A 22,727-nucleotide genomic window follows, 5' to 3' on the forward strand; every position below is an offset into this window, starting at 1 on the left:
TTCCAAAATAACAAAAATAAAAACCCAAACCACCTTTTATAGTGGATCAAACACCCAAAAGAACAAAGCATTCACCAGTGAATGTTGGCAACACTAACACCTCTTAGAGTAACTGGTAATACAGGATCTATTACTAAACTGAATTTATTGTCAGCCTTTTAAAGGGAAGATCTGCATTATTGTGTTATGTCATTAACTGCTGCAAACGTGCTAATGAGAGGAAGCATTCTGCTATCAATCATAATTCACAAACTTATGATTTCCAATGCATGATTTCCAAAAAAAGGCTAAATTTAAGAGATGGCAAAAATATTTATAGACACTTCAGAAGAAGAATTCAAAAATATTTCATTCTGTGTACTCAACTAGAGAACTGCTTTAGAGAAGTACATTCAAAACATGTCATCATTTATTAAATGTGCTGCTTCTCCACAGCCCCCTTTATCTAGAAGAACTTATTTTATAGTTTCATATAGGCAAAAAAAGGTAAGAGCAGCAGCTTCTGCTTCTATTCTGGAACTAAGTAGTGTGGTTCATTTCCCTCAGTCATAAATAATAAATTTTTATCCCCAATATAAAAACCTAGTGATACACAAAAATGCAGGTAAAGTAAAACTGCAGTTAAAAACCCCCGAAAATAAAACAATGACTGTATCTTTCACCAATGCAATGAATTATCTAACACAGTGTTCTAGTACATTAACATTTTCTACTGTTTTCAATGAGGGGCTATAAATATGCAGAACTTGCCATTCATTTTGCTAACGATCATAATTTAGATGACTGACGAGGCTGTCTACAAGAATGAGTCAGCAACAGAACCAAAGCACTCTGCTATTGCTGCATAATAGCAATTCTGATGTTGCTGCCCTATTGTTTTTCAGCAGCAAAACTGCATTTTTTACATAAATCAGACTGAAATACTAAAATTATTTTAAACATTATTAATTTGAATAAGGGAAAAGAATTGTATGTACATACACTTGAATATTGTGGCTCTCATGCTCTTTACTGTACTTTGGATTTTTTTTTTTTTTTTTTCAAGAAAATCCAGTTATGCGCTTACCATAGTTCAGAGCTTCTGGAGCAGTCCACTTGATTGGAATCTGCTTTAGGCCTGATGATGAGTACACGCCATCGTCCTCTTGCCGGGACATCCCAAAATCACTTATTTTCAAGATGTTGCTTTCACCCACCAAGCAGTTCCTTGCAGCCAGGTCTCTAAATTAGAAAAAAAAAAACAAACCCAAACCAATACATTTTTACAGGTCTGAAAGTAATTGGAAGTCATTTAAACTGACCAAGCCCCTCAGCCAAGACAGTTGTACCTCTTAGAGGCTTATTTACAAAAGAGTAAAAAACACTTCACAGCAGTCGTGAGGAAACAGAAATGAGGGAAGGGGGAAAAAAAAAGTCAGAAATAATCCTATGAAAAAGCAAGGGGAGGAGATGCTGGAGATGCTCAAAGTGCCTGAGCAGAGAATCTCCTGCAGTCCACAGAGAGAAGGCAGAGTGCAGCAGGGAAGGAGTGTGAGGCTGAAGGACAGGAGCTGTTATGGAGAGTTCAGAACCTCCATTCCCCACTCACCCCTCAAGGGAGGAAGTGAAGAACTTCAGAATGAAGGAGTGCCTCAGAAGAAGGGAGAGGGAAAAAGCATTTCAGTTTTTGGCTTTTATTTCTCACCATGTAACTCTAATTTGCAATACATTAAATTCATGTTACCTAAGTTCAGTCTGTTTTGCTGTGCTGGTAATTGGTAGGTGATTTCCTTGCCTTTATCTTGACCTCCAAGTGTTTCTGTCTTATTTTACTTCCCTATCCTGTTGAGGATGGGGAGTGAGAAAGCATCTCTGTGGGTGTCTGGCAGCCATGCAAAGTTAACCCACCACAACTGCCCTCCATTTATTCCTCCACAAAAATAAATCCCAGATTAATGAAGTGGAACCTACGTAAAATGAAACAGAATTTGAAGAAGCATCCTGAAATGTGTTCAGGAAGTGTTTCAGTGAGAAACCTGAGAAACAGCTCCATCTTCCCTCTGCCCATTAGAGTTTCTATCAAAAGTTAAAAGCTACTCAGCATAGAAAAGAAATTTTGGCTCAGTGATGGATGAGAAGCTCAGAAAGTCAACTCCCTCCCTTCACCTCAAATTTTTTAATTTTTTTAGATCAGAAGACATGTAGTAATACCTGATAAAAGACCTACTGTGACTTTTCTACATGCTAATAATGTATTATCAACATACTATGTGTTGATATAGTATGTTGATAATATATGTTACATTGTATGTTACATTTCAGTGTTTCACAGTTTTTTAGAATACAACATAATAAAATATATATTATTATTCCCATGGTAATGTAATAAAAAGGGTGAGACATGTCAAGCAAGAGGATTAATTCCATACCATTATGAACATCACGGACAAAATATTTTTTAAACTAAACTTACTGTGGTTTTGCTTACCTAAATAGCTAATATGCTCACAAATGGCTTATATGAATATTCCAGAAAAACTATATTAACTTTGATATTTTGAATTGGACCTGTAATATAGTTCTGAAGTGAATCTCTTGAGCACTTAATGCACATTCATTGGTTTTTGAAGGATGAATTTGGTGCATGCAAACTACATTGCTCTTGGAAGAAACTAACTTAGAATTCTGCTCATGACGGGCACGAAATTTGTTTTTCTAGCTACAGAATTTTCTTTCCCAGGAATTTGTTTCTACAGCTTATGCAGAAAGGTTTGCCAGTGACAAACAGGTTGCAGCATTACCCACGGTAATGACAAAGGACTGAACTACGTATAACCCAAACTAAAAGTCTTGAGCCATATTTAAGGATGCTGAAGCTCATACATCTGCTTTAATCAGCTCATCCATATTGATACTGGGCTATGTTATTCAATATGTAGACAGAGCCTAGGTACGACCCTAAATATCATTACTTGATTTAAGAATTTTAACATATTTGACTCACACAGCTCTTCTGCCACTAAGAACATTAATAGCTCTAGAGCTGGAGTGATAGAAACAAAGTTATTAGTTTGGTTTGAGAAGACAGACCACTAAAAAACAAATCTGAACTCACAGGCACCAGCTGAAGATGTGCACAAATGTATAAAACAGCTCAATGTGCACTGTTTTACATAGCTTGATATTAGCATGTGGTATCATTACATACAACTATATTGGTTAAAGCAAGCGAGCTGCAAAACAAAATGAAATTGTTATTGTTTATACTCAAGTGCGTAAAAAGAATCACCATGGAACTTCAAGAATTTATTACTTAGGTTCCAATCATACTTCAGTAATTAGTTTTTTTATCATGTTACTCAATATAGTCTAGATTTTGCAACTGATGCACATAAGGAGTGGAAAAAGTAATGAGGTTGTATCTCAAAGAAAATTTACAGTTAATTGAAAGCGCAGTCATCCCCCTACCTGAAGTATGACCTAGCATTTAAAAATACTGAGTCAAGTTAAGAAAAATCTATATACTGAGATTTAGAGAAAATACTGATTTAGGTTTATTGCTCCTGCATAAGTCTGATTATTTGGGAAAGTGGATAGTAAATAATATGCACAGTATGGTGCTTAGAAACAAAGACTACACTCAGTTTGTATAATTTTTGTCAGTTTTGTACATAGAATATACGAGTTTTCTTTTTCATTCAGAATCAACTAGAGAAAAAGCTTTTCATCCCTACTGAAAATTGACTAAAACACTTCCATGAAAATCAACTGGTATTCGTAGAAGCTCATAAAGATTGTGACACTGTTCAGGACATATGTAAATTAACACCACAAAGAACAAATTAAATGTTTGCATATTTTTAGTCTCACGGTATTAATACCTTTTTCCACTTTTAGCTAAAACTCTCCCATTTTTTATGCTATAATACTCTGTATTACTTTCAATAAATAATTTCTGTTAATAAAGTCTTATGGGCACTTCATATATTTATTTCTGACATAAGCAAATTTGCCGTCTTCTATCACCCTGAGTATGATGTGCTTGCTCTGTCACTTATTTAGAAAATACTTTAGAAGTGATAATTTCATTCCTCAAGCATATAAATGTCACAAAGTTATATTATCTTGTTAATATTTCTACTGTCATTTTACATCTGTTTCATATCCTCAGTGATTTGTTGCTTAATTTTACGGTTAATTTTTATATGTATTTGCATGCTAAAAAACATTTTTTAAACAGTTACACTGAAAGCTGTGGGTACCTCAGCTTTTGGGGTTTTTTTTACTATTATTCTGAGGGTTTGGTTAAGATTTTTCAGTATTTTTCAAATAAATTCTTCACTGTTCTTCATTATGTCTGACAGCTTCCTTAAAAAGGATGTTATTTTTCAGTCTAGACATAAGAGAAGACACAGAAGATGCTTTCAGTCAACAAGATTTATTACAGAATTTATAGCCAGAATCTGGCAAAAAAATGGCATCAGCAACTATTACTCCCATTACTTTAAAATAATAAATTATGACATTAATTTTCTTCCAGTTTCCATAATTATAATTAATTTCTATTTTCTACAGATAGGCATTCAAGTATAATAATTTTAAGGGGTTTATAAAGACCCTTTACTTCTTAACCTTCCATAAGAAATCCACAGTGGAGATCCACTCCATTTTTAAGATAAACAACGTGAGTTGGGGGAAACATGAAAATATAAATACAGAGGTCTGATGACCAAAATTAACTATGAGATGTCAACATTATAGATTTCATCAGTGTTAAGTATTTATAGTAAATCATGGCTCTTTTCTACATGGACATTAAAAAACCAAACCAAATCAAACACATAAACAACAAATCCCCAAAAAATAATGACAACAAAACTCCTGCACACCAGCTTCCCAAACAAAAAAGCTCCACGAAAATCAACTACAGTCTATTTGTTTTCTTTCTCCAGAAAAGCCAGTGTATTCTATTTGCTTTCTCTTCCTTCTCCCTAATGCTCTCTAAAGCCAACATCCTGAAGAAATACAGAGACACCTATGAAAATAGGTGTCTCTGTTAAGGAATTTTTTTTTCTCATAAATCATTTGCTACTTAAAGCAGTAATTTCATAAAATCAGTATTTATCTTTAAGACAGATAGCAAGAAAATATTCTTTATTTACATTGTGAAAGTTCTACAAACTGGGCACACATTACACTGAGTTGCTACAGAGTAAACTCCTTAGTAAAAGAGAAGCTGACTCTCACTATTTAATATCAAGATTATCAAAGTTCCTAGTACTGCTAGAAACAAAGTTTCTTCCCCCCAGCTACTAACAAGTAAAAACTAGTATGTAATTTGGAAATTTCCTTTTTAAGCATTGCTCTGCAGTTCCTGTAAGTACAAACAGGACATCTCCTAGGGATGTCAAATATGGGTCAAATCTGCTGAAACTTTAAGAGAGAGGTCATAGGACTTTGGCTAAAAATTCAACAGCCTGTTCAAGGAGGAAGTAGAGGCAATTACTCTGTGCTGGGAGCTGTTACCACCTGGATTCACATCTGTCCATAAAGACATAAACCTACTAAAGCTTTCTCTAAGGACATTCTTACACTCCCTCCCCTCTTCCCCTCCACATCCCACAGGATCTGCAGAGAAAGTTCTACCTAGCATTGCAATGGAATTCCATGAGTTAAAGAAAATCAAAACTAGAGAGCAAGCTCCTCATTACTAAACCAGCAGCACAGACTGCCTCACTGAACTAATTAGCCATTTTATATTCCATCCCTGGATCATGCAGTTAAAACACTCTAAGGTGATAAAAGCAAGTAATTAATTAGTGAACAGGATCGGTTTATCTCCTTTGCACATTAAATTCAATGAAAATAGTCTATTACCTAAACACAAAAAAAAGGGTGGGAAGTGAAACTACAAGATAAATTGCTGTGTTTTTTGTGAACTGTAAGATACCTTGCCTTCATACACCTGATGTAATTTCCAATAATGTCTAAATCAAAATACAGTAGTGCCTAAATCTATTTCAGAACTTTCTTGATATGCTAATTTTGCTGTGTGTGGAGGGTACAACAAATAAACAACATATCGTGTTGTATAGATATACGTGCCTAGTAACAGACTGGGAAAATATTAGAGGGTTAGAAGAACATCCTTTCATGAATTCTGTGTTTTCTTCCCCCTTTTAACTTTAATTATTTCTTTACATTATTTTAGTTATTATGAAAATATTGGAGCCATATTAACTACAATGCTAATAACTGCTCTCAGCTCCTCATATATAATGCAAGTCCATCTTCATCTCCACAGATGAACGGTGCTGGCAAACCAGAGAAACTCCAAGTTGGGTACAGTGGATACAGTAGTGATGTCTCAATAATGTCAGGTGCTCTGCTGCCATCCACAGTTTCAGATATTGCTCAGTTCCTCTCAACTACAAAACAAGCAACTTTACCCACCCCACAGCATTGGTGACCTTCAATTACTCTTGATAAAGCACTTCGCACTTAAGCAAAAGACTTAATAATTTTGCGAAAGGAACTCAAAAGGAGGAAAAGTAACAAAACAACCCCCCAAAAATTGTATTCAGTAGCTGAACACAACTGTCAACTTATTTACAGTCTGCCACCCAGATATGACTCAAAGGACTGTACAGATCTACTAACATATTAGAAAACTTTTATCTTTGAGGTTTCTTTGGTAGGCTACTGTGTGCCCTCCATTTTCCTAGCAGGACAAGTTTTCTATACCAGCAATTTTAAGAAAGATAAAGAAGGGAATAGTAGACAATGAGCACTTTCTGAGGAGAATCAAAGCAGTAGACTATTAAGATGGAAATGAAGCAATAAATTGCTGCATCATCTATTCCTCCCCTCTTTTTCCTATTTCTAAGGTTGTCTTCACAATGCCTGCTCCTGGAACAGAAACATTCCTATCAGTACCATCTAAATGGTTTTTATCTGCATTGTTTCTCAACTGTTTTAGAACTTAATAGTTATTGCCTGTATTCTTCTGAACAGTTATTTTGATGAAAATGGCATCACAGTCATTTTGGTCTTTAACAGTCATCTATGCATTGATATCACTACAGATTTTTATAACCAATTTTTCCTGTGCACTGCTGATTATATGTAATATGCTGAACAAAATGTCCTTTTCTTTTCTTCCCCTTGTGCTATATCTTGAAGCAAAGATTTGCAATCCAATTTCTTTTGTGTGCCCATTTTAGTGAAAAACTAAGTGTCTGGACAGTAATCAGAGAGGAAGACAGGCAACTTCATACAATATTAGAGTGACAATATTCCTACAATATTAGAGTGACTGGAAAATTAAATATACATTCTAGAAATCCTTAATGACAGAACAGACATAGGAGTAAACATCTCTGCTGGGTTCCATGCAACCATTCCTAAGCTCTTGGATATCAAGAGAAACATTACAGGACATAACGACAAATATGGGTACATTTAAGAAACATGTAAGGCTTGTAACAGTCCTGAAAAGTCTCTTTGATATTAACTGAATTACAGGGGAAACTAAGTCTCCAAAAATTAATTATCCAAGATGTACCAGAACACAAGTTTATATTTTGTGCTTGATAAAATTACAGTGGACTTAAATTACAATCATAATGCCATCCATTTCCATAACCAGTTATATAAGTATATTGTATTATTCATGGGAAGAAAAATACCATTTTCAAGCAAAAATTTACACTGTATCACTCACAGAAGCAACTAAAATGAAACACAACGGTAGAGTACAAAATTTTGCTAACAGGAATATTTTTAATATTATATCATGGCTTTATTCAACGTATGTGATAACACAAGTCTCGTTACAATGAGTGTCCTGGCCCTTTTAGATTGGAAGGATCACTCAATTTAGTTCTTAATTCTGAATCTAGTTTTGAATTAATCTCTTCCTTATTTTACTAATTCTACAATAATTCTATTATTATATCTTATTATATAATATAATGTAAAAATTTAATTGATATCTCTGTACAGAAGCATTAAATACTGGTTTAACTTGTTTAAAAATTGTAATCATCTGAAGAGGCAGACCAGATATGGTCAAAGGTCACATTCCCTTGCCCATAAGATATCAGTGATAGAAAAGGCTGCATGCTGGATTAAAGAAAATGCCTAAAGCAGAGTAGGTTCTATCACTGATTTTCTGATGATTAAGGTTTTTAGAAAATAATTTTTTCATTCTATTAAATAAAGCCATTTTCTAATGTTAATATCACAATGTATTAAGTTCAAATGACTAATAATGCAAAGCAGAGTATGTGGAATTGAAAAACACTGCAAGTGCGCAAGAAATAAAGAAATTCAAAAGCATGATTATAATATGGGTCACCTTTTCCCACCTTTTTCACTAGAATGAAATAAAATAGTACAATAATACAGTATTTGCAGGGCTTTTGAAGTCCTAATGAAACAGGAAATATTTCAAAATCTTCTCAGGCTACATTTTAAGTACTTGCCACAGGTGAATATCAAAGTTCATCTGAGACAGGTAGCAACTCTATTGCTTTTTCAGTAGTCAGAACCAATAACATGGTATGCAACAGTAGCTGTAGTTTAAGTGATCTCTACATGCATTTCCGTCACTTACATTTATTTTTGTTCCTACAGCAAAGAGGCATGGTTTAAGATTTTAAAAGTAACAGACAAGCACGGACTAATGTTCATGATTTTTCAGTAGATAAAGTATTTTATAGGAATTAGATCCTGAAACACTGTATTAATGAAGGTTAAAAAAAGGTAAAGGTAATAATCAGGCTACAAAGAAATGAAGCATCCAGCATAATTAAGGTACAAGACACTACATATTCATGAAAATAATACACAAGGAATAAGAGAGAAACCAAATACATTAGGTCTAATTAGAAATGAGGAGGAAAAGACAGAACAAAGAAGTAGCAGAATCAAGCACTGCTAGACAAGAGGATTGTGCTGCAGTCCTAACCTGACTGGCTAGAAAGCAAAAAAGAAACGTCCTGCATTTTTAAAAGACACTCACAAAGAAAGCCAATAGCAAAGGGAGGAAAGTCAGCCACATTTTAAGGCAATAATTCATCTGGGGATGTTCCTTATTTAGGGAGAAAAGAATTTAAATGAATGGCACAGGTAACTTATGCCAGCTAAGTATTCTTAGTAATGGAAACTATTGACAAAGATGTACAGTAATAACTACTAATTCATAATTTTCCAGTCAGAGAAAAAAAAATCTAATTTGTACTTTACAATATTTCTCTACCTTTAATCAAGGATTACCAACAAATACTTGAAATATTTCAGTATATTAAAAATAGCCTGGTTTGTAACTATAATAAAAAAGGATGAATGAAAATAAAGATGAGGAATAATTTACTAATTGTCTTAGACAGCTAAGTAAGATCCGCAGTTAGCTTACAGAAATACAAAAGAAATTTCATGTGACTAACACATTGCAGAGAATTATATATATAGAAATTTAGAGGAATAAAATTACCTATTAACTTCCTGTAAATTAACAAGACAGTTAATAAACTGAACCTCTGTTCTGTTTTTGTCTTTATTATTTAAAATCCATAATAGTTTTCCCACTCAAAAATAAAACTTTTATGTGGAAGAAAATATTCTGCACTTTTTTCATCACAAGAAAAAGAAGAAAGTTTTGGAATTTTCATGGAATTATAGTGGGGTATCCAAAGTGGGAGATGTTGAAGAAAAAAAGGAGATGACAGTGCTGATTAAGGATCATGATTACATCTCATATTGATAGCAGGAGACAGGATAGGACTTCCACAGCTTTTGGGAACTGGATGAATTCACATGTCACATGCATATTCACCATGGTAGAATTTCACAGCTGGGCTGAGTCGAGGAAGAGATGTTACTAACTCCAGGGCCTCCAAGTTCATCACGTACTGAACTGTGTCCTTTTTCTTCTATTAAAACCTTATGCCATCTGATAGCAAAGTCATCTGCTTGTTACAAGAATGTCCTTGCCCTGGAAAATCCAGAGTTCTGTATTTAGAAATAGCCCCTCTGCCTCTGGTTGCTCTCTGTGGAAGCATGTTCCCTCCTTTATAGGGTTGACTCCCTACAGATCTGAATGTTCCTTGTCCTACCAGGATTCAAAGTTTGCTGGAGGTGCAGAAAACACTTTCCTGTGCTTAATGTAAGACAGGAAGAGAAAACTATTGCAAAGCTGTGGATTTACTGCACCTGGCTATTATTCTGAAATATTTCTGCAGAAAAAACTATTCTGCCATTATAGTTTAGGAAGACAGGATCCTCTTTGCCATTTAATGTTACATTCATTTTAGCATTTGTTGTGGGCAAAGGTTATAAAATAACTGAAGTCCAGATAGTCATCTGCTAAACATTTAAAATTTTCCTGCTTAAAGAATCATGGGTAAGAAATATCTTAGAAGGTGATATAATATAGGGCAACAAACTAGAGTTGCCTGTTTTCATTTAACAGCTTTGTTAATGATCTGAGGGAAAAATCAAACAGGAATTTAATTACATTTCCAGATAATATCAAATTAAGAGCAGCTGCAAGCAACAGTAAGGGCAAATAAACAAAAAGAAAGAAGGAAAGGAGAGAAGGAGAAAGAGGGGGAGAGAGGGATGAAACATATCTGTTGGAATAAGCATTAGACATAGCCTGTAAAACAGAACTATTATATTTTAAAAAATTAAGCCTAAATACTAACATTCAGTAAAAAACAAATACTACTAGGCAATTATATAGGAAAAAAAAGAGAAACAAAAAAGACATGGATTCCAACTAAATAAGAGTAAAGGAATTAAATTGAGCATCAGAAAAATAAAAGTTCATTATCTACTAGATTGTGAGAAATCTGTCTAGGAAAAGTAAGAAATTCTATTTTATTAATGAAGTTACTTAATCAACCAAAAAAGTTTTACAGGTGTACAGACCAGCGCCTGTTTCAAAGGGATGGATTAAGTAAATGAATCCAACTTTTTACTGACTTTAAGTAAACATTAAATTGTCAGATGCCCTGGAATTTATTGTTAGTATCAAGCATAAGTAAGTACACAACTAAAGTAAGTACACAACTAAAAGGGAGTGGTCAAAGAGGGAGAAACCCAAAGAATGATTAATTTCCTGGCTTAGTGCATTTGTTCATTTTATCATATGAAAAGGTGACTTTTTCAACCAATCACATAATCGGAGAAACAACAAAATTCCAAATACAATGACACAAACAACTAATTTCTGTACAGAAAAGGGTTACAGGTGTTGCCAGTTGAGTACAGGTAGATTCCCATGAAGTTAAAAAGACACATGTGGTGCTGAGTCTCCTCAAATTTCCATCAGGCAGCTTCAGGTATTTATTTGTGGTTAGAGGTAGTTTCACATGTCAAATGTGGCCCCACACTGTGTGTAGCAAACCTATCACACAAATTTTGGCTTCCTCAACTGCAGGCTTCTTTAGGGAGTACCAGTTTGTCCTTTCTCCTAACCCAGGCTGGTGTGAGCAGCACATCAGTGGCACTTCAGAGCCCAGCTCCAGGTTCAGACATCTGCAAGGGGCTTGGAGCATCAGCAGAGTTGAAATGTGCAATTTAAAAGAATATGTTAAAACCATCAGAGAAAAATACTGGCCCACTGTCAAATCTAAGAGATTACTGAAGTCTGTATAAGTTACTGTAAAATACTCCCCAAAAGGGAACTGATGCACTTAAATTTAATAGCTCCTTGATAGTTAAAAGAAGCAGAAACCGCCTGATTAAGGAAAAAAATATGTCTTTATGTTTGATGTAGAAAAATCTTCCATGAATTTTACAGTCTTATTTCTAACAGTTCTGTCTACCTGACTCTATCTGAAGGTCATAATGCTCTCTTGTGGTTAGAGAGATGCTTATTGACTTACAATACTAAAAACAACTGATTTCAATTTACAACATAAGTCCAGCTGTGCTATGGAAGATTAACAATATATACAGAAGTTTAATAACTCATTTGAAATAAATATGTATTAAAAAACAATCAGGATAGGTATATATATTTGTAACCACAAAACTAATATTTTATACTTGACTTCTGCCAAAAAAGACAACAGCAGCATGGGAGACCCTGTCATCTCAATTTTGCTCTTCATTTAGGATACTCAGAATTTTCATGACGAGGGAGTGGGATTTCATGAATCCATGCCTGACCGGGAAGAAGAGTAAGAAATTAGTCCAGATAATCTCATACAAGAGAGCATGGTCTGCACAAGCAAAGATGGGCAGGAAGGGTGGCTTCCTGGAAGCAGATGAGAAGTCAGAGAGGTCTAAGATACCAAGCAGAAAGGACAGTCAATTAATTTGTTAGTGGATAGGCCTGGAGATGCTTATAACCAACTAACTACTAAGATGCAATATTCGGAGCAGTAAAGTTCAAACCCTTTCTTCTGAGCACATGCAGGCTAATTATCTTACTGATCTCCAAAATCAAAATTATTACAAAGCAGAAACATTTCAAATCAGGTATTTTTACTTACACAGCATCCTAACTCCTACATATAGTTTGGGGTTTTTTTTTTAACTGGGGCTTGGCCCTTATTCCACTCATCTATTTTTATTTCCCAGCAGTCAGGACACTTGATGAAGTATCTGACATCCATCATTGCCAGGAGCTTTTTATGTCTGGCTTGAATGACTCAGCTGAAATCTGTGAGCATTTAAATACAGCAACATTGATTGAAAAATTCTCACAGTTCCATGTACCCTGATGATCTCCATCTATCTTCCAAACCAGTTAACATGCCAGTATGCTTTCCCTTGCTGTTTACTACCTTACATAAGGATTTTACAATAGCCTTTGACAAAGAGTAACTCCTTATTTGATTCAAAACTTACAGTGATAAAATATTGTTTTGTAAAAGTGTATCCATGCACTACAGTTTTGCTGAATGAGGAGGAAAGAGGCTGAGAACAACAGAGTAATGACAAAAAAAAGAAAAAAACATGCACTTAGCTTTCTGTGTGTTTTATTTTACTCATCCTCAGCAACTGCAATTCCTTTCAGACAGTTTAAATTTGATCACAACATTTTTTGTGAGCAGTACCTACTGGAACTGAATTTACCTTTGAACCTAGCTTAACAGGCATAAGTTTCTCTTACCTTTATGAGAAAAATGTCCTGATTTTACAAAAAGATCTAGAAAACAGCCCTCTCTATATTATTTGATATGTAGACCTATATGGCATGAAGTTCTCCAGTTCCATAAACTTTAAAACCAAGTTATTTAATGAATACACACTAAAACCCATCACACGTCCTTCTTTCATCTGTTTTTCACCACATACACAGCCAGATAACAATGCTGAATATGATACATCAGTGATAAAACTACAGCACCGTAAAGGTTGCAGGCACTTCTGAAAAACCTCCTGAGGCAGTGATAAAAACCACGTAAGGTATATTATCATTAGTGCTATCTGGAAAAACAGTGGATAAACATTTTGTCAAATCCACAAAATAGGAGTAACCCAGTAAGCATATATATACATATTTATGTGTATGTATGTATGTGTACACAACACAGAAAAGAGAAATAACTTTTTCTTCTGGAAAACAATTTGGGAATTAATTATTTGTTACCACATACAGCCTAACAATTTCTTATTAAAAGAAATTTGTTTCCAGTCTGAGATAACTGTGGTATATTCCTCTTTAGCATGTCAAGAATTAGTATCAGGAAGCCAAGAAAATATTGAAGTGATACATAATATCTTAGTGCATCGTATCTTAGGTATACATATTTTTCCTTTTCAAAACAATGATTAGAATTTTCTGCTGTAGGAAAGAAACCAGGAAAAGATCTACACCCCAAAGAAAAATTGGTGCATGAAAGCATGTTTTAGCTTCCCTATACAAACACTGACACACCCTGTGGTCAATGACTTGTGCTCAAAGATCCACCCTAAACCTCATTTTTAAAGGAACTGATGTAGTTCCCTGCCTTCTCCCCCTTCTCCTCCTCCCTCAATCTTCTGCTTTTGTCTTATCCTATCATCTAATTCATTGTTCATCATCTACTAATACCTCCTTTGCCCATTGCACAAATGGTATACTGCAGCCCATCTTTCTTAGAAAGTAATTACATTTCACCCACTGCTCACCACTGTACCAGGATTATGAGAGTAGAGAAAATATTATTTACACTATCCAGAAGAGCTATGTGACTTTATGGTCAGCACCACAGCTTGCACTAACACTAACAGCATGTTATTTTTATCTTAGTTTCAATAGCCTGTAACTTTCATTTTTTTCCTTTTTGCTTTTTAATTAGAGAGAGCATGTTGCTTCCATGCAGTGAGTAGATTTATTATACTAAAAATATTATTCAAATTATTTTACTGAGTAATGCTTGTAGATGCCTAATATTTATCAACAAGAAAGTGATATTGCAGTAAATAAAAACAAATACAGTACAATAATATTACACTTAAAATATTACTGTTTGTTAAACAGAATGAGAGACTATAAGAAAATTTGCTTTAACATCTTTCAGCCTTATTTCCTTTATTCCTAGTAAAGGTTACTAATTTTTTAGGAGGGAGCTTTCTGTATCAGGGATATCTCATGAGAAATAGAGTAATTCAACTCCAATGGCAAGAAATAAATATTTTTCATACTATGCAATTTCTGTGACAAAAAAAAAAATCTGAATCTTCTGGCATTTCCTACAGATTGTTTACTACCTGAGAATTTATTCTGATATAAACCTTTTTATAATTAGCTTTCAATACTTAATGTTTCTCCTCACTGTCTATAAAATACTAACTATTAAATAGTTACTAAATTCTAATAACTTCATTTTAGTTTACACAGAACAACTGCCCCCTTAGAATAACATAGATGCACTTCTAAAGGAAGAGATCATGTAACTATATTCATCACATACAACATTTTGTTACAGTATCTGGAAATATTTTGAACTTTGTGTTGGTTTTTTTGGATTCTCTGATGATTTGTGGAACCCAAACAGGAATTCAACATGGCAGAAAGACCAGACCATTATCTGAGATTTCAGGGAACAGATTCATTGCTATTCACTTAAACCTGTAAGAGCAGAAATATCAGCTATTAAGTAATTCAACCTTACCTGTGCAATATGTACTTTACCTATCCAATAAGAACAAAAATATTTCCTTCTTAACAAATTTTCTTTTTGCATATTTTTTCTCTCACTCACAATCTTACTCAGTTGTACAGTAAAATCTAGAAGGGCAGGAGCAATGTAAAGGAAAGGTGTGAAATTTTAGAAAGAAAAGCCCTGGACTAACCGAAGGTAAAAGAACCTCAAAAAGTTTAAGTTTTAGGGTCACTTTGTTACAAAATATTATCCTTAAAATGGCACATTTCTGTCCCTTTATATTTGTAAACAACATATGCTCCTTAGCAAGGATTTTTCATGTTCTTCTTTGTGAGACTAAGACCTCAAGTCACAAATGCATAAATGCTCAATGTTCCTTAAAAATGCAAGAGTCAGCTGACCAGAATGAAGAATCTGCCTTCTAATGGTAAATATCCAGCCTCTAGTTGCTAACTGACAGGTGAAATGTAGCAAACAGAAAGAAAAAATAGAAGTCATTATAAATTTCTAACTATTCTGAAAAGTAATGGATTTTCAGCTTCCCTTGTATTAGCAGTTATCAGTGAATTCTATCACCGCATATATCTGTATTAATACAGCTTACTGACAATATTGACACTATATTTTTAAAATACTTAGGTCTACAAAATAATTCTGCAATAACATGCCAACCAATTTAACTATTACTATCTTTAGTTTAACTCTATATGACATTTTAAATCACCATCCTAGAAAAATGGAATACTGAAAGCTCAGAGGAATACTCAAAGCTCAAAATGGATATTTTCCCCATTTTATGGAGAACACATGAAAGATGATACTTAAGTACATACTGAATAGGCATCACTAGGCAAAATTTACAATAAAATGAAAATATCTGCCTTACTGAATATTTTAACACACACTTCAAAACATAAATATAAAGAACTATGCTTAACTGATCATACTGGGTTATCCCTGATGCCATTCAGTTGATATACAGGCAGTGTTATCTTCAGACATAAAATGGAAGCTAAAGGAAATGTCAATTAGGCAAAAATAAAGATGAAACATTGTAACAGCCTTTTCAAAAGAAAATACAAACATAGAAAGAAAAAGGTAATTTCCCTTTATTTAATATGAAGAAACGTCAATTTGCCATTTGAAGCTAAGGAACAGCATAATCTAATATCCTATACTAAACTGGCCTCTGGGAAAATTAATTATTAATATTAGCCTCAGAATGACCACAGTTGAACAAGAACTTTGTTTTCCACTAGTATGAATAGATACCTTATATTTTAATATTTTAAGAGAAGAGTAGTAAGTGGTAGAGATAAGTAGTACTGGAAAATCCCCATGGCAAATAAAACTTGTCCTAATAGCAGCTGAATAAACGATCATGTTATTCCTAAAGAGGAAAAAAAAAAGCACCAGAGCTTCCAGTTCTATCATTAATGTAACAACTATTAAGTTAATGTAATACTTTGTGTATTTGTGTAGTCTACTGCATGTTTATTTAATACAGTAACATGAAAAAGCTACAATTCAAATATGTATTTCCTGCACATTGTGACCACTAACTCCTCTGGTAACAGCACTACCTTGAGCAAACATCAGGAATATATAAAGATAGCATGGTCTTAGGGAGACAGAATGATGTGGAGATTTACAGTAAACAAAAATGTATGCAGACCTTTCTTATATCACACTCTGGCCATCCAAATCACACACCTATTACTCTAATTACAAGCTTTGTGTAGCTATGGCAAAGCTCAATCTGTGATGCCTAGTTTGCTTTGAATATAGCCTTGGGTGAATTTCAAATGAAGCACACAAGGGGAAGCAGTATCAACCAGCAGAACAATTGCACAGTGTCCACAAGGAAAAAACTATATTTCTCTTCCTTTTAAATTCTTTTGTTACCAACCATTCAATATTCAATAGCTTAGAGAAACAGATAATAGATTAGAAGAAAGTTCAATTTTTATTCAGAAGCAACTCTTCACCATAGCTCACAGGCACTTCCATTACAATATATTTCGAATTCAATACTCACTCTAATTTATTATAATGAGTTTAAAGTATACAATATTCATGGGCTTAGATACTCATGTTTCCTGGGTTTTTTTTTTCCTTTAATGCTTCCAGATTAGATTCATAAAGGCTCACTAAAGAAAAAAACAATCACTCTGCTCGAATAAGATCTCAGACAACCAGAAGTACTAATTCAGAACTGATCCACATTTAATTGTACTTCTCTAGGATCAAACCACACTTACCAATGTAACAGCAGGAAAAAAAGAGGCGGGAATCTCTTAAAAATCTATTCTTAAAAGCTGAAACCTGGTATATAATACTCTAAAAACTATTCCTAAATGGCAAGCTTAGTGAAATCCAGCAGTGATCAGCTGCCTCTCCTATATGACAACAGTTGGAGTGACCCATATTAGTTATTTTAGGGCTGGAAACACCTCATTTTGAATGAAAACTTGGACAAATAATTTCCTGGTGCATTTGAAGGCACTGACACATCTGTCTTTGCCAATATTATGGTCTGAAATGCAGTTTTAATAGCCACTAATGAAAGAAGGATCATGGCAGACCAAATGTCCCAGCAGCACCTATGGAGTGCTGGCATTAATATGCTGAGAGGTGAGCAGCACCACTGCTCTGGAAACAGCGCTTCCTTTATTTGTTTAGTAACAGCTGGGAGTCCCAAGAGCAGCTCTCTGAACTCAGTTTTTTCTGGAAAGAGCTGGTAGACGGATCCTTATTTACCCACAACAGAACTATGAGAAGGAGGGTTTTTGTAATCTTGAAAATGGTTCTTTCATTAGTACACTTATGACCAATAGAATGAATAAAAAACAATAATGTGTATAAAACTGGCAATGCTTTAATTGCACAGCATATTTATAATCTAATAAAGTCAGTGGAAATACTCATTTTGGTGAAAAACCCTCACAAGTTAAATGGCAACAGAGAAAGTTGCATAAGGCATGCCCATATTAAAAAATAAAAGCTCAACACATGGTAATGTGCCAATCAAGTTCAAAGTTTGATTAAAAATTATTTTATAGATATGGCAGAGTAAATTTTAGTGGATTTTTTAAAAACTAACAATATATCTTATATAAAGTGGCCTGCAGAAAGTAACAGTTCTTCATCAAAGTTTCCATTTGGTTTTGTCTTTAAACAGAATAGAAACATTTCTAACATTTATATTGGAAAAAATTATTTGAAACATCATTTTATATAAAGAGACATCTTCTTATAAAAAAGGATCAAAACTATGATTATCCACTACATTTACAGAGTGTTTCCACTGTAGCACTGACTATAATTCTCTCAAAGACTTATTCATTGAAGCATGATCAACAGATATTACTAACACAGTAGTACATACTTTTTCATTCAGTTATAAATAAATTTTCTATGAAAGAAAGCTATAGAAATAGAATCTCAGATCATTGCTTTATACATGTAATTCTGAAGGAATCATAAAAAGATAATTAATAATGGCAAATTAATCCTTGCAATAAACCTCAGAGACTTGAGGTGGTTTACCACCAAAATGTTGTCTTTCTTTGTAAGTCATACACTAGCAGAGAAAATTACCGAAACTGCAATGAAGGTCTCAGGCATTGCAACTGGCCAGGAGGAAATGCAATATTCAGAGAAACAAGTGCCCAAGCTGCTGCAGAACAGAACCAAAGCTGTCATTCCAGGGAGCACAGGGTTGTGTGGAGCCTCCCAAGGGCACATACAGAGAAGTGTTGAGCTACTGTCTTTCATGGGATTTAAGTAGAGAAATCAAGCAGACAGGTTGTTCCTCCTTCTTAGGAAGGAGACCTGTTCCATTTTGGAGCTAAACTGTCACTCTCCTGCTCCCAGGAGGCTCCAATCCCTCCTGAAACACACAGAACTGAGCAGCACCTTTGCTAAACTGAAAAGGATCACTTTTCATCCTTTTCATGGTAGCTGAACTACCATGGTAGTTGTTCCAAGTAGAAACAGAAGATTTACAGGAAATAAACTACCTACTTAACTATTTATTATAGTTCTTAAATTCATGGTTATGAAAGGGTTCTGACACTCTTTTTCCAAAATTCTATACATTGGCAGTTACCAGACGTGAGAGGAAAAAAAGTTCTCATAGCAGAGCAGATCGGCTAAACTAGATTAGTATCAAGGAAGCAAGTATGTTGTTCCTAGTGATTTATATGTAATTAAATTGAATTATACAATCTAACGAAAACTGTAGAAATCCTGAATTAGTATCCACAGAGTCAGGACTTCATAACATGAAAGTAAGCCAGATTTAACACAACACAGGTGTTTTCACAGCTACAAAACCAAGGCAAACAGAAGAAGTAGCAATATGACTAAAAATGGAAAAACTAGACCAGAGAACATGATTTTCTTGCCAACCAACACATCTTTAATTCAGAATACAGGAGACCTCCAGAAGATAAATTCATTGCCTGAAAGGAAAATTTGACATTGAATGCAGGGACTTTGGTCCCTGTTTCCTCACACTCATAGTGCATCTGTTGCAAAAAAGTCAACCTGATCTTGCAGAAGACATCCTTGCACATCCAATAAAGTCCAACAGAAATTGCAGCTTCCCTCCTATAGCCCCCAAGACAGCTTTGAAAACTAAACATAAATTATGGACAAATTAATTCATCACATGCAAATCAAGTACTGGAAAAGAAGGCCACTCCCAAATGCTTATTAAGCCAACTCAAATTATCACATCTCCATCCTTATCTTCTGTTTCTAATTAACAGAAAAATTGAACTATCTAAACAATAGCATATGGTAAAAATGAAAGCAAGAAACAATTCTTCAACCTCATGTTAATTAAATGGAGATGAAATTACTACATTCTTCTGTGCATGTTCAACTACTCTTTTCATTTTTTTAATAACATCTTTTCATGCAGCTTTTTTTCCCCCTGAATGTGAAGTCATTTCTGTTCTTTAAAGAGAGAAAGCAAAGAACAAGTGATATCTGGATGCTAGAGAAAATGCAAATGTAGATCAAATAATAGTTCAATAATCACTTACATGCTCATGGAAGCATTTTCACCTACTGATATAGTTAACACATAAAAAAAGTGGAAAACAAACAGCACATTAGTTGTGGCACTGTCCGAACTACTGAAAGGGTAAGTTAAAGTGTAATTCAGACAATAATTTCCAAAATCCAACACAAATTTGGGTAGAATTTTAAAATATAAAAGCTAAGTGTAGCTACTGCAGTTACAACAAAAGAGCAGCATAAAAAATAATGCAAATAAAGTGATGAGTAGCCCTAATTTCCCTTAGCAGGTAGCCAATTATGCATGGTACTAAATTAGTCACCTAAAATACTACAAATATTTATGTGGGATTCTGAAAAAAAATCCTTAAATCAAAGAACTTAAATTGAATACTACAAATAGACAACAGCATGAAGCAAACCAATTTCATTTTACTGCAATCTGTGTAATAGAAACTATTTCTAACTATACATTACTGATCTTTAAGCAGTAGTAATCAAGGCCTACGGACCTTTAAACAAATGAAAAGATTAAGGTTTTTTTAACCACTGCTTAGTCCATTGCCTCTAGTTAATTTTCTCACCTCTTTTTTACCTGAGAACCACTTTCAGTAGATGAACTTTCTGACAAAAAAAGAACAAGTTTAATTTCTTTCAGAAAACCACTGTTCTTTTTACAGTGTGCTTAAGCTTCTTCCTGCTATGAATTAAATTGTTCCATTCCCACTTATCTCCTGTCAGCATTAAACTTACACATGACCAATCTGTCCTACCTGACCTAAAATGGAGGCAGCAAAGGCTCCCAAATTCCTTGTACAGACCATGCAGCCTTCCAGTGCTTGAGAAATTTCCATGGGCTTCTGAGTTAGAACACCCAAGAACTTTCTCATGGACCATAACACAGCTTGATTTTTCCCTGTTTTTCTGGGCTCCTGTAGCAAACAGGGGTTCTGGACTGATGCACCTCCAGCCACTCCCCAGGGTGTCCACAAATCTTGGATCAGTGCTCAAAGAGGGAACAGACCTAGAAAAATTCTATGTATGCTAAGCCTACCAAATTACAGTTTAGCCATTGGTCAAACACATTTTAGAACTTCATGAACTTCTTTCCCAGAGTAAGCATTTGTAATCAACCTGTGTTAGCAACTAAAAATAAAACCAACCAACACAAGTTCCTTTATCATTACTGCAAAAATCACTAAACTTGGTTGGTTGTTTGCTGATTCTGAAATTTTTATTATGTTTACCTATTGAATTTAGAAGAATTAACTCATAAATAAAGTAAGCAGATGCTATAGCTAACCACATAAAACAATAAAGAATGTTGTATACCGAAGAAAATAAGACTGGTAAACTAATACTGGAAATGCATATTTTGATTTATACACCTGTGTGTTTCATAAAAGTAGGAAGTTCTCCTGAACACATGGTTTGCTTGTTTGGTTACATTAAAACTATTTTTATTCAGAATAGGTTTCCTAAAAATTTTGGCTTTTCCTTTAGGAAAGTGCTAGCTCTCTATGATAACCTTCTCTGACAATCTGTGATAATCAACAAATTTCATTAATATTTTAGAAGTCAAAAAGTAAACAAGGGGGGAAGAAGTTCTTATCTCTTTGTATTACAGTAGGTGTAACCCAGACTGTGTGCACTGGCATGTCTATGGCACTAACAAAACATGTCAGATTTCATCTCTTTTTCCTGACTTGGGAACTATATGACACATTTGTATTCAGATTTTCAACTGAAAATTATGAAAAACTGAAATCTTCATATGGTAAGACAATACTCCACATATCTTCTCTCAGAAACACATTCTCTAGATCACTATTAGCTTTGTAAACAAATTTTAGGAATAGCAGTTCCTATTCACCTGCAGAGGAGGTGAGCAGAACAAATTTCTAGAGGTACAGTGAAGCCACAATGTCATCTACAGCTACTAGAAAATTCTATTTCACACATCTGTGCAGGAATACCCTTTTCCCAGTGCTAAAAAAAAAATTATAAAGCTATTTATAATTTAGGCAGCATGCTACCATTTAATAAATAAATATTGCAAATTTTTTTCAATAATTGCAATAACGAACTTCAGTTATCCAGCTACTATTCTTATATTTGCTTTAATTAACTAAGAACAGAAGAGCTTAAACAGGCACTTCGGATTTAACATTGATCTGAATGTTATTAAGCACTAGAGCATTTATGAGGCTAGCGTAAATCACTAATGCTGTTACTTGCTCTGATTTTTATGCCATTATATCCTTGACAAACAGAGCCAAGCTGAAACACATTCTGTCATGATAGAATGCTTACAATCCCTTTCTTGGATTTCCCTAAGGGGCTATTACATAGTTTTAGATCATGAGTTCGGGTTTTTTTCTCTCAGTGTTTTTTATAGATCATGATCTTGCAGAATTGTTTTGATTAACTCAATGTGCAGGATTGCAACTGAACCATTCACTGCTGATGAAAATCTAAGAGAAATGCCACTCAGGTCTCTGATAAGAGCATTCACCAGAAATGTGTTAAATCCCAAATGAACTGATTATGTAAATGAGATGTCACACAGTTCACCTACAGATGTTCCACAAAGTGTAAGACATCAACATCAGA

The 22,727-nt window shown here is 34.3% G+C and overlaps 1 protein-coding gene across 4 annotated transcripts in view; it reads right to left on the reverse strand.

The window, feature by feature from the left end:
- FER (FER tyrosine kinase) overlaps window positions 1–22,727 on the reverse strand; it is a 166,047-nt gene that overhangs the window by 14,053 nt on the left and 129,267 nt on the right. For all 4 annotated transcript variants that reach the window (XM_077172210.1, XM_077172213.1, XM_077172212.1 and 1 more), the window contains one exon: window positions 1,067–1,221. In XM_077172210.1, the coding sequence (XP_077028325.1) occupies window positions 1,067–1,221 (155 nt within the window). The remainder of the gene's footprint in view (window positions 1–1,066; window positions 1,222–22,727) is intronic.

The sequence above is a fragment of the Agelaius phoeniceus genome, chromosome Z (assembly GCF_051311805.1).
Source record: "Agelaius phoeniceus isolate bAgePho1 chromosome Z, bAgePho1.hap1, whole genome shotgun sequence".
Classification (NCBI taxonomy): Eukaryota; Metazoa; Chordata; class Aves; order Passeriformes; family Icteridae; genus Agelaius; species Agelaius phoeniceus.